We start from the raw sequence: 13,335 nt of genomic DNA, 5'->3' as shown, positions 1-13,335 counted from the left end.
CTCCCTTATATGCTTTGAAACTAAATTTCCTACTAAAATATATTATCTTTCATCTCTGGCAATATTTCTTCACAATTTCATTTGCAGCTAAATGGTTTGAAATGATTTACCTGTAATTGGGTTTTTGGGTCGCAAACGCAATAAAACGCTGCTGTTGTAGCCCCCTCTCCTCCCAGCAGAGGTCAGTAGACCCTCTGGAGTGTCTGGGTGAGTAGTGCTGACTCACTCCTGCTCACACACATCTTCTTGAGGGGAGATTTACAGAGACAAGAGGCAAATTAAACCCCACAGTGATCCATCACCCCCGCAGGAGATGTCACACCACCAGCACAGAGCATACAGAGAAACCAGCGCTGACAGGGACTGAGGGGATTACAGAGACCAGAACGAGGCTGAAACCTAAGAATATAACACCTGCCTTCACATTACAACAAGAAACAAACAGTTCAGACTGGTTTTCTTTCCTGAGCTCAGACAACAATAATATTTCCTTTAACAAATCATACATGAACCGAGCTAAATCTCATGGAGTCCAACAGTCCTGCAACAAATCCTCCCTTCAGGTGTTTCTATCATTTTGTCCACCCCTCTTAATAACAGAACCAGCTCTCGGTGTAATGATAGACAGGTCAACAGCAGCACAAGCTGCAGCCTGGAAGATGATCGCCTCCACGACAGGAGCTTTCACACGGTAACGAGGAACATGTCGTCCAGCGTAACGACGTCGTTCGTGATGAGGTTTGAACAGTGTTTGAACAACAGTGCAGCTCTGTGGCACAGAAGAAGAAGACATGTCAGGCTTTAACTGCACAGAGCAGACAGATCAGTGCAGTGATTGTTAGCAGCATCTGTGTTTTGCTGATTTTGCTCCTTTCAGTATCACCTCCCTTTAGCCCAAACATTGATAAATGTGTCATATTAGTACAAACTCAAACTCTGGGTTAGAAAGTGACCCAGTGTGGGTCATTATAGCACCAATACTGGGTCAGCTTCAGCACCAGCCAGGTGTTCTGCCCAGTGCCAGTGTTATGGGTTGTTTTGAACCAGTAACCAACAGTCATGCAAAGATAGCACCAACACTGGGTCAGAAGAGCCCGCTGCTGCCTGGGAAAGTCAGCCCAGCATTGAGTCATTCCACGTGCACCACCGCTGTCAATACAATGGCAGCTTGCAACCTTTGTGCTGAAGAACGAGCTCATTCAAATGTCTGATTGGGCCTAAAATAAAGTTTTTTCTGTGCTGTTGTCAGTGTTGCTCTCTGCACAACTGAAGCCTTGTTTTGCTCGGGAACAAAGACGCGTCCGTTAAATAAGCAAGGCACATTGCCTGGTACTTGCAGTGACGCTGGTATAAATAGAAGCTTTGTGTCCCACAAACGACTTGTTTTCAGCCTCTTTTGTCTGCCAGAGTTTAACAAAACAGACCGACACGAGGGTCACTGTCAGTGCCGTTGATCACACCCAATAACCCACAGTGATGATGTTTAAGATGATTATTTGGGCTCACTGCGGTTTTAAAAATGTTTTCTGAGCATGTACGTTCCCTCTTTTTCTTTTTCTTTTCTTTCTTTGGAAATTAAGTAGTTCCTAGTTCACATGAAATAACATCTTCATCTTCAGTGACAGCGGGCTTCAGCGGTGTCATACTGGAAATATGATGAACATAAATTCTCATATCCCTCTTCTCCTTTCGTCCAATCATGTGCTGTGACATCAAATAGCCACATAACCTGCGCTCCAATCAAATACCCACCGTCCGCAGAGCCACGCCCACCGGCCCTCCCACCTCGTCCTGCACTGTCATGGTGCTTGCTCCGGATGCAGTTGTCATGGAGATGGAAAAGGGCTCAGCGTCCACCGGTGGCACTGTTACCATGGAAATCCCCATCGCAGCAGCGGCTCCAGCGGAGCGAGCAGAGCCGGAGGAGTCTGTTCAGCACCATGGACAGCAGCACGCCGGCGCCACGCTCCAGCACAGAAACTACCGCATGCTGATTGTGATCGGAGAGGTTTCCACCAGCCATCACCTCGACGCTGCCAGGGCGCAGATCACACAAGGTAAGCCAAGGAGGAGGTCAGAGCACCTGCTGCTGAGGTGAGGCGGCGTCTGGGCGTGAGCCTCGAGACGCCGCAGCTGAAGACATGTCAGCGCTCTGTTAACCCATTCTTCATGTTTTCCTTCATCTTCATCTGGAGGCGAACAAGCAGCCAGTCGCTCAATCTTTGTAAAGCATGAAGGATAAAATCCCTGAAAGCCTCATATTGTCTGCAAAAAGCTTCAGTTTCTTATCAGCTGTCCGGTAGTTGAGGTATTCTCATCCTTTACTGAAGTAAAAGTACAAATACTGGGATTAAAAACACTCCAGTACAGGTAAAAGTCCTGAATTCAAAATATTAATTAAGCAAAAGTTAAGCATCAGCAAAATATACTTTTAGTAAAATTACTCATCATGCAGAAATGGCTCATTTCAGTTTTATATCAGACTGTTTATTATTCCTGATCAACACATGTGAGCAGCATTTAATCAGTGTGGGTACTTTATACACGACTGAGCAGTTTAATGATAGTGCTGCCTCATATTTCATAAGCTCATCATATGCTTTGCATGTCAAAATCTTAATCTGAGAGTAACCAGAAAAACAAGTTTCAGATAAATGCAAAGGAGTAAAAAGTAGAATATTTTCTTCTGCAATACGCTTGAGTAAGAGTATGAAGTATAAACTGAAACAGTACCACAAATTTACAGTACAGTATCTGAGTAAAAGTACTTTCCACCTCTGCAGCCACATTCACAACATATTTTTGTTTACCTGTAAAGATGATTTTTTTTTTTTTTTGACAAACCTGCAGTAAATCCTTCAGTGTTTGTATTTAACTTCTTATCTTTTAAACAAATCGCAGCATTTCTTCAGATACTGTGCAGTCAGTGTTTGAAGGCTGAAACTCAGTCTCAGATCCAGAGCAGCTGAATACTGCATGAGCCCTGCAGTCACAAACTTCAGCCACTAGAGCCATGAACAAATATATGAACGTGGTATTTTCCTTCAGAGTGAAGCTAAGTGTTCTGTTTTGCTGATTGTCTAAAGATGAACGTGGCGTCCGGTTCGTCAGTGGAACATTGCGCATCGTGCATGTCGATCAGCGTTCATGCTCCTCTCTCTTCCGCAGGTTTGCATTCCTGGAACGTTGATCTGACCGTTTGCGACCTGAACAAGGAGCTGCAGCTGTTTGAGACCAAACACACCGCTCAGTTTTCTTCACAGGTCAAAGGTCAGTCTGAGTTCACTGAATCAATCTGCAGCAGTTACTGTATTTTACAAGATGTCTGCCTTCGCCAGCTCTGAGGTGCGACGTTAACGGCAGCTGGAGGGACTTCATGTGTTGCCAGTCTGCAGCTCACATTGCATTCTGTCTCAGATTGACAACATGTCCTTTCATCTCTGCATCTCTTCCGTCCTCTGTCTCCTCGTGCATGAGACAGTTCAGGAGATGCAGAGGTGGTGCGGCCTGTATTGATCAGGCTCGTATCTGCAGACTGTGTGTCAGAGTGGGACGTCAGATGAGGCGCTGTGTGGTGAATGGTGGTACGTCTGTGAATGTGACTGCTCTCTGGCTCACTGCGTCATATTTACAAAGAAAACACCGGCATTCATAATCACTCTTCAGCATTTACTGTAGCTGAGTGGGGTCAAAGCAGCAGCTCGGACGACACGATGCATCGGCTGAATGAATGGAAGTGAGCGCTCGCTCACAGGGATTTTAAAAAGGAGCAGTTCGCTCTCGGTGTACGTTCCTCCGCCCACACAGCTCTTTGGCTGGTGGTGTTATGTAAAGAGTAGAAATAAGCACATCTGCTTGTAATATAAGTAGTACAAATAAGAAACAGGATCTAACCATTTTAGAACCAATCAGCTCTTGATAGAAATCCATCTAAAGCTATAATCCAGTCACTCAGTGGGTCTGCACCATTACCACGCCGGCATACGCCTGCTCTGCGCTGAGCAGGTGGAGTCTGCACGCAGCGTTCCTACTGTAGCTGCCAGATCTGCCCGATACGCTGCTAAATGTTAGCAGGAGAGTGGCGTTCACGTCTCCACGACCACATGGTCCACACAAACAATTGAAGGGAGAATGATAAGACAGATAACTGCTGCATCACACGTTCATGCTGGCGGTTATTTGTCAACTAGGAAAGCTACCATGGCTTCTGCCCCGCAGCCTGACGTTGATGTCCAGTCAGCTGACGGTTACATGGCAGGCAGATTACACTGAAAAAACACTGAATCTTAAATCTCCCATAATGCAACCAGTTCAATTTCAGAGCCATGGAGGATAATATCCAAGTGTTTTCACAGGCTGAGTAGATCTCATCAAAGTGAGCTTGATAAGTCATTGAGGTCAAGTGGAGACGAGGTTTGATGGTCATTACTGGTGTTGATAATAACATTGAGAATTCAAAGGAATAGTTCTCTCATGCCGTCGCATTAAAGCTGCAATAACTGAATTTTTGGCCACTTGTGGGCAGCAGAAACACATCCAGCACTCACAGAGCAGCATTATCATTGAGCCATGTTTGCGTTCAGCTGGTGAATTCGCTCCGTTTTGGTCTCCACCAACTCCTGAGGGGAATATCTGGATCTTTACGCATAATGTTCACAAGCTGGTCTCTAACTGTGCCTGTCTGCTGCTGAGCAGGTCGTGTAAAGTGAGTTTTGAAGCTTATTTTCTGAGAACAGCTGCCTGCTGTGGTGGAAAATGGCACTATGAGCGTGTTGAGAGTGAATCAGAAGAGTTAAACAGCGATCAAACAGCCGAATAAGGAGCTGAAGACACTCTAAAGCTCCATAAAGACAAAGTGAGCTGCAGATTGACCTGAAAATTAATCTGCAGGTTCGTCACTATGAGTGACACCTTTCACATCACCATTCGGTAAATTGCTTCAGGCGTGAAGCTTGAGCTGAGATGAGATAACCTTAACTTGACTGGAAGCATATAAAAACAGCCAGCAAAGCTCTCCAAAGATTAAAAATCTGCCTGCCAGCACCTCGAACGTTAATTAACACAGACTGATCCTGGTGCAGGAGGAGCGAGGAGAAACGCTGCACCTGGTAAACCCAACGTAAATCACACATTATCTCATCTAACTCCTGTTATCAAAGCATGCAAATATATATTAAAAAAATGTGGAAATACTTCTTTAAACTTGACCTATATGGTCATTAAGAATCTGCGTTATCTGCGCTAATTGAATTTGAAATGAGAACTTCAGCCTTTACTGTTTGGTCAGAGGTCAGACAGGTTATTTGATGCTCCTTTGATCGACGCAGCTCTGCATAATTTTATATTACGTCATTGTCTCTCTATCATAATCCACTCAGGACGCACAAATCCACAGCCTCCTCTGGATCTCATGTTTCTGTTACCATCACACAGCAGCAGGACAGTTTTCTCAGCCATTAGAGCGTGTCTCTGTCCCCTCTCATTGTCCTCTGTCCTGGCAGCACTTCCTTTGCTTTCTTCTGCCTCACCTCTGTCACAGACTCATCCCCTCCCTCTCGCAGTCTCACACTCTTTTCCTTATCTCTCGCCTTGTCCTGCTGTATTTCTCTCCCTCCTGATATGGTGGTTTTACTGAAGCACGGACAGAGGCTCAGAGATGGCTGACAGGGAGCATCATCTGAGCTCCGGCCTGAGCAGACATGCTGAAAGGCAGAATATTTCTCCTGGTTGTGGAGTTAACCCTGCAGCTACCGGGATCGGCAGCTTACTCCCAGCTTTGCAGTCATGTATTTAGACCTGTTTACACCTTGTAATCCCATGCAACAGACATGTAGAGGCTACAACTTCCCATAACAGGAATCTGACTGGCTGCAACAAGTAACAATATAAAATGGTTTTGGCAAAAAAATGAGAATTTTTGCATTTCTGTAGTCATTGGCATGCATGTGCTGCTTGGCTGTAGTTATAATTTCTATACATCAGTATCACTTCTTGACAAACTACCTTTAAAAGAGTCAAATTCTGTGTGTTTCAGCTTCTTATACAGCTAGTAAAATAGTTTCTGATTCTACTTTTAACATCTGACTCAACAATAATATTCAAAGCACACATGCTGGCTTTTTTCAGTAATATGATTCAATGAGCGTCACAGACGTCGGTTATCTGTAAATGTAATGAGAGATTATTGTAGGAGAATTTCTGCAGAGGACGGAATTCTCGGCCACGTACAGGTAGATACTGTATTAAACAGCATTTCTAACGAGGTCTTACATGCATGTATTTGCATGACAAAGACGTTAAAGAGGTAAAGTACAGCTGTGACAGCAGTGTGGTGAAACGAGAGGAATAATCTTTACTCATGGGAGGTAGAAGAGAAATGGAGTTGAGCTGACACAGCAGAAGGCTGTTTGCACGTATGTACAGTGAGAGAAGCCACAGTCTGTCACCGCAGAGCCTAAAAACAAAACCTAAAAACTCCCAGAGTCGAAGGCAGCATCGAAGTAATGTACATGAAAAACAGATATTCAAAGAATCTGATCAGCTGCTGTGTGCTTTTCAGTAATCAGGTTACTGCAGTTCACAGAAACTAATTCTCTGATTTCCTGCTTTAATCTGATCCACTGGGCTGTTGTGTGCATGGAAACGTAGATTAAAATCATGTCTAGTGCAGAAAGAGAGAAAGTCTGTCGCACAGCTGCTATTTGCACAAACTGCATGACGAGCTGCTTGATCACAGTCTCACAGATGCTGTTGATGATTACTGTCTCTCTCTTTGTCTCTGACTGTTGGTGGACACGTGTCCACGCTGCCTCGCTGCTCACACAGACTGAAGTCTGTCCACATGCAGTCTTTGAACCCACCGCAGTGACCTCTGCAGGTAAACACAGAGAGGGAAGCATCACATGAACATGTAGAGAAGTGTGTGCAGCAGCCTAAAGCAAACACAGCATGTCCCGCAACAGACTCCTGCAACGCGCACACACACACACACACACACACACACACACACACACACACACACACACACACACACACACACACACACACACACACACACACACAGCTACAGGATTATATTTCAGTAATGTGCAGGATTAGACGCTGCAGACAAGCAGACAGAATATCAACCTGTCCAGATTCTCACATTAAAGAAATTTAATATGACGTAAGAGAGAAAATTGCATTAGAGCACATCACAGAATCCACTCTGCGCTGCTTTGTTCAGGCATTGTTATCATGTCATATTAACTGTTATTTTCAACTAATTCCTGCCTACGAGGTGTTTTCTTACCAGCAGTGGAAAGAAATAAAATATGTTCTAAGCGTGCACATCGTCTCCATTCCCTGTCCTGATAAACTGCAGGACGGAGGGACGAGTACAGCTCACAGTGATGTGAGCAGCTCAGAGACGACACACTTAAAACACATGCTCATAATGGCAATGCTGACGTTCTGATGTAAGTCAGAGGACAGCAGAGTCAGTAGGATTTGGGAATCAGTAATGTCTGCGCAAAAGTTCATTGGCTACTCGGTATTAACGAGGCACGTGTCAGAGTGTCAGGCCCATGTATGAGCTGTTATCTGGAAAATTAGACTAAACCTGATGGCAGCCTTTAAAAAGTCCATAGCTTCCATGAATCATGGCTGTTTTGCCACTAAAAACACATTTAAACTGCGGCCTTGAACAGGACCTACAGCAGTTTAGTCTGGGCTCATCCCTGGTTTGATCTGATCTTGTCTCGATCTGGTTTTTTGATGGCATGAACAGCATTAATGACCTACAAAGGTAGTTACATGTGATAAAGGTTTAGAGAGGAATCTTTATGCCTCTGGGGATGCTGCTTCGAATTGGGTGCACACCAGAGGGGAATGAGCAGGAACAGTAACACTTCAGTCTCACCTGTGACTGAATTTGAGAAAAGGATTGAAAAGCTGCTGCAAACACGTCAGCCGTCTCCTTTTCTCTCTAAAACAGGCAGAATTTTATCAACAGACACACAGGAACAAGAAAAATGTCTTTATGGAAGAAGAGAAGAGCAGATTTTTCCAGGTGAACAGCTGGACGCTGCAGCTTTCATCAAATGTTACTCGATTGGGGGGGATAATATAGAGCATTTGTTCGGGACTATTTTCAGCGGCGGATGAATCCACGTTCGGTGCTGTAGTGAGTGTTTGTGGCAGCAGGACGGTGTGTGTGTGTGTGTGTGACTGAGTCAGAATAAACTGCTGTGTGTGTGTTCATGGCGATGGAGGAACAACGCTGATGTGTTTCTAATAGTTTTTGGACGGAGCTCTGTGGCTCAGAGGGCATCAGGATGTGCAAACACACACAGTTAGGATCAGTTCATTACAGCAGCACAGAGCGGCAGCAGCCTTTTCCTTCAACTGAGGAGAAATTAGAGGATCTTTAAGAATCAGTAGATGGCAGGAGCCGATTTAATTTGATCAGTGGTTTGAATAAAAAGGAGTGAACCGAGACAGTAATCAATTTTCTTGCTCCAGGAGGCGGGGGTGGGGTGGGGGGTGGGGGGGGGTATAAGATACGAGGAAGGTAATAGCTCAGAAAGTATTGATGTGAAGGCGCCATGATAAGCTGTGAGAGACTGTGCGGCCGTGAAAGGATGCTTATCTCTATTATTAAAACATTTCATCCCGCTCTTCCAAGAAATAACATGTTTTATGATGCGCGGGCTTCTGTGTCGCACACGAGCCTGACGGGAGCTCGATTAAGCTGGCGGGAGGACGAGGAGGGATGACGCATCTGTGTTCTGCAAAGGTCACATTGGAAAATTGATCAGGTCCGAGCTGTAAAAATGTCCATTCAGAAGTGGGTGCACCCTGAAATTGAAGGTCAGTCCTTTTGAGCCGTCCTCCAGTGGCTCTTTTCATACCAGTGATGCTCAGAGGGTTTAGAGACTCACTGCTGATCATTATTTACTTTTCAGGAAAACCTCTCACAGCAGCCACAAGGCGTTTACAGGATTGGCGTCCCTGCCTGTAATACAATGGCTCCTCCTTGCCTGTGCCTCGAATACTAATACTCAGTTGGTGGAGGAGCGCACTGTCATCATGGCTGACAGGCTCACACAAAGACAAGACGATGCAACCGAGACGGCAGGATGGCTTTTGAGATCAAACAGGACCAGCCGGCTTCCACTTACAGCGTAATCAGGAGAAAGACGTGCAGTTTATCAGCGTTTGGAAATGCATCGTGGTTATTAATCGATGGTGTGCTTATAAATCTAAATCTGCACGTAGACCTTAAAAGCTGTCAAGCTCCTCAGCAGAGAGACAGATTCAGATGTAGGACAGACAATGGTCAGTCTTCATGTCATCAGTCCCGCTAAGAAAGCTTTCCTGGAACAACCGTGTCGCTGCCTTCAAGCTGAATTGTTTTTTAAGCCGTGGGGACATTTTTCATTAACATCTCACCCGAGTAAAAATGTGTGCTGCAGGAAAATAACACCATCCTGTGCTAGAACCTCCAGACTCGAGCCCGCTGACGCCGGCGAGGAAGAGCTCAGGCAGCCAAAATGGCAGTGACCTCCCTGGTGGGTGGCATATGTGCTGAAGGACAGCCAGTGCCCTCGAGTCTCGCAGCCTTCCTCAAGGCCCTGCTCTGCCTGCCTGAGCTAGTGTGGACATACACACTCGAGTCTGCCGTAACACACAGCACAGACAGCAAGACACTCAATGCAAGGCGACTCAGACAGGGGGGTTAAGGAGATGAGACGCGGGGGCTGATGGTGTCTGGCTGAGGGGAAGTGTGAAGACAACAGTGGTTAAAGAAAACACACACCAGATTCTGACCATGTGACAGGAAATGTTTCAGCAATGTAAGGCAACGACAATAAAGGCCGTTTCAAGCCGTCAGAATCAAAGATCGTCTTCGTTTCTAAATCATCCAATGATAATCTGCTGCAGACACATCAGCATGAAACAGATCAGATATCAATGAGCCCGTAAGACGCAGTGGATTCAGTGAATTCTTAATGGCTCTGTTTGCAGTCACATGATGTTAGATTCAGACGGAGGGCAGGAAGTGAAGACAGCAATGGACGAGATGAAGGAAAGTTCTTACTGTGCGAGTTTAGATTAAATTATGAGAGAAAGGTACAAACAGAAAATCTGAACGCATGTTGGATGTGACTCTAACGTTATGAAGAGGAGCCACTAAAGACGTGGATCGTCTCGAAACGAGACAGAGTACGTTATCTACTCCTGTCTGTGAAACTGTTAACGCGGACTTAACAAGTATTTGTCGTTTTGCTTGTAGCTATTACTTATCTGAAATCTATCATCACAGATTTAAAACAATAGTTTTACCACCATTACCACCGTTATCCAGTATTCGATAAAAGCTCCTCGTGGTTTCTTGGTTTGAAGGATCCAAGCAACCGTAAACGACACAAAACATCGGCATTTTGAGCGTGTTATCGTGCTTCCTGTGCAGACAATCTGCCCTCCATCTGCACACAACAAAAGAGTGATGCGACGTCATGTGCAAACAACTTTTGATTTGTCTTGATTGAGAGACCCCTGGTGGCAGAAATGACACACTGCATGCTTTGACACAGGGACGTCTCTGGTTACCGATAACGGTGAATCTTTTTACAGTGCAGCCAAACAAATGGTGGGCTGTCAGACGTCATCGCATCATGTGATTTGAATAGAATCGCGTCCTCTGCATCACGCCTCGGACGAGCATGGATCATTTCACGTGAATCTCTCGTGAATTGGCACCATATACAGGTCACATAAAATCTTGTCTTCTCCTCCTGTCAATTTAAAATCCATCATGGCCTCTCTTTAGCTTCCTGAAGACGCTCCCAGATTCCCAGAGGAGCCATGCACGTTGACGTACTCTTTTGTCTGTTGCGTCATGATGAAATGGATACAGTATGACACATACAGTAGGTAATCAGCGCATCCATCCCTGTTCTTCCATTAGCGTCTAAGTCTGCAGCATCTCCCCTGTAACAGCAGACCATTTGCTGACTGACCAATGAGGCGCTGGGACAGTCTGGCAACATGAAAGATCACGTTTCATCCCAGGAGAGGAGGAGGAGGGTGGCAGTAATGGTCTCCATGAAGGCAGCTGTCGCCCTCACGGTGCAATTAATAAAGACTCAGTGGACCCACGCTGCAGGCGGATAGCTGATAAACACAACCCGATCGCATCAGAAAACCCTCAGGGGACACGTGGTCAATAGCGGGCAGTGAAGCTCAGAGGCAATAATTCTGAATTATTGTTTAATGTCTTGCACTGGAATCATATTAGAAGGTGATCGCATTGTGTTGGCACTTTAATTTGTAATTAAAAGTAATAAAATCAGCTGTCTGATCTAATGCAGTAAACTTCTTATTGAACTTCAATTTGATTATTTTCTCTGATACAGTTAATGAGAGATAGTGATATTGAAATAATATGTTCATTAATATGATACATACACGTATATAGGACCAATTAGCAAGAGCTAATAATGTTTTGTAGGAAACTGAATGCCAACTGAATGACCTTTTCCATTACATAAAGAGGAAATGTTGTTAACTGAAGTACCTGGAACCTGGTGTGTTACAGAAAATCTTTCATTCACTCAAACAAACATTGACATCATCCAGGTTGCAATTATGCTTGTCAGCACAACATGTTCATGAAGACAAATTAGCTGCATATAAAGATAATTTCTAGAGACGTGGTTGTGTGATGGTGCTCCGTCTCACCCAGCCCTACTAACTGAATGCAATATGTTAGGAGCTAACAACCGAGGAGCTAAAGGGAACTATTAGGAACTAACCCAAATTCTTCAATTTGTTTTCTTTCATGTTGTTTCCACTTTTATTGATGCAAATGATAAAATAATTAAAGCCAAAATGGGAAATGTCCTCATATCCAGGCATTACTCCTGCCGAGTTACCTTCAAACTAGTCATCAGTAGTGTTCAGTTGCTTGTAGCTCATTAATCTGAATCTGAATTCAGGGGCCCTGGTTCAGTTCTCAGTCTGTAATCCAGCCTGTAGTGATGGAAACCCTCAAAATACAAGATTTTCACAATTTTCTCGTTCATTTTCGCATCGAAAAATAGAGTCATCAATCATGTTAGCAGCTCTGGGCTGCACTTACTGTAGGCACAGCAGAGCTTTGAGCTAAATGCTAACTTTAGCATGCTAACATGCTCAAAATGATGATGATGTTTAGCAGGTTCACCAGCTTAGTTTAACATTTGCTAATTAGCACTAAACACAGCACAGACTAATGGGAATGTCAGTAGTTTTACAGGTATTTAGTCAGAAATCATAATGTCAGACAAATTAAAATTGATGACGATGATGATGATGATGATGATGATGATGGTGGTGATGGTGATGATGGTGCTCAAGGAAAAGTCAGAGGTTCCTGTGGGGGACATGAATGTCTGACACAAATTTTATTGCAATCCACCCACAAGTTATTAGGATATTTCATTTTTTTTATTTGTCTGGACCAAAGCATTGGACAGACTGACACTGCCATCCTGTAAGCTAAGCCTGAATAAATAAATAAAAGACTCATTTATGCACTCCTGCAGCTTACGAATACAGCGAGTGTCAACAACACGTGTGACATACCACTTGATTTTCCCACAAACCCACACCTAAAGGCTGAGCGGGCGTTCACAGAGTGTGACGGACATAAGAGCAGGCCGAAGCTGACAGGCAGATGAGTGATGGCTGCAACAGAAAAGAGGCTGTCAGGAAGCTGAGCAGCAATATTAAAGACGCTTCACACACACACACACACACACACAGGACACACAGGTACAATGTTATCCACTGCTGGATTCCCCTCACGTCCACACAACAGACATGCTGGCAGGGAGACAGAAGGGAAAAAGGGCCGAGCAAACAGTCTCCACAGTAATGCTGGAAGATGCATCATGAGTGGGCAGTCGTATAATGCTGCAGTGTCAGCAGGTGTAGTTCCTGAGTGTCACACCTGGATTACTACATTATTAACTACACTGACAACTCATGTAATGTCATTTTGTTGTTCTCTCCTCTTAGCTCTTTAGAAGTTTTCCCTCTTTGGGGATTTCGTTAACGATGCTGAGCCAACTGAAGGGCCGGTTATGAGTTTCTCTTCCACGCTGCACATGCTCGGCTTACAGTGATCTGCTTCTCCATTGATTTCTGCCTGTTAAGGCCACAAATATACAGCAAATCACAGAGATGTGCTTTGAGAGGCAATACGTGCAGGTTGCACCGATGAACAGGGAGCTGACTGCAGGGACGGCGTGCAATCTGTGTCATTGTCAGTTATCTAACGAGCGGTTAAAATTTTAATGACGCGCCTTA

At 44.7% G+C, this 13,335-nt stretch overlaps 1 protein-coding gene across 1 annotated transcript in view; it reads left to right on the top strand.

Moving 5' to 3' along the window:
• The first annotated feature begins 1,771 nt into the window (after nt 1-1,771).
• Nucleotides 1,772-13,335, top strand: part of map1aa (microtubule-associated protein 1Aa) — a 40,239-nt gene continuing 28,675 nt past the window's right edge. The window contains exons 1-2 of the mRNA XM_070961274.1: nt 1,772-2,057; nt 3,169-3,270. Coding sequence (XP_070817375.1) covers nt 1,802-2,057; nt 3,169-3,270 — 358 coding nt within the window. The 5' untranslated portion in view covers nt 1,772-1,801. The remainder of the gene's footprint in view (nt 2,058-3,168; nt 3,271-13,335) is intronic.

Source organism: Chaetodon trifascialis, chromosome 1 (genome assembly GCF_039877785.1).
Source record: "Chaetodon trifascialis isolate fChaTrf1 chromosome 1, fChaTrf1.hap1, whole genome shotgun sequence".
Lineage (NCBI taxonomy): Eukaryota > Metazoa > Chordata > Actinopteri > Chaetodontiformes > Chaetodontidae > Chaetodon > Chaetodon trifascialis.
The sequence above is the reverse complement of the archived record's forward strand: the minus strand, read 5'-3'. Positions and strand labels throughout refer to the sequence as shown.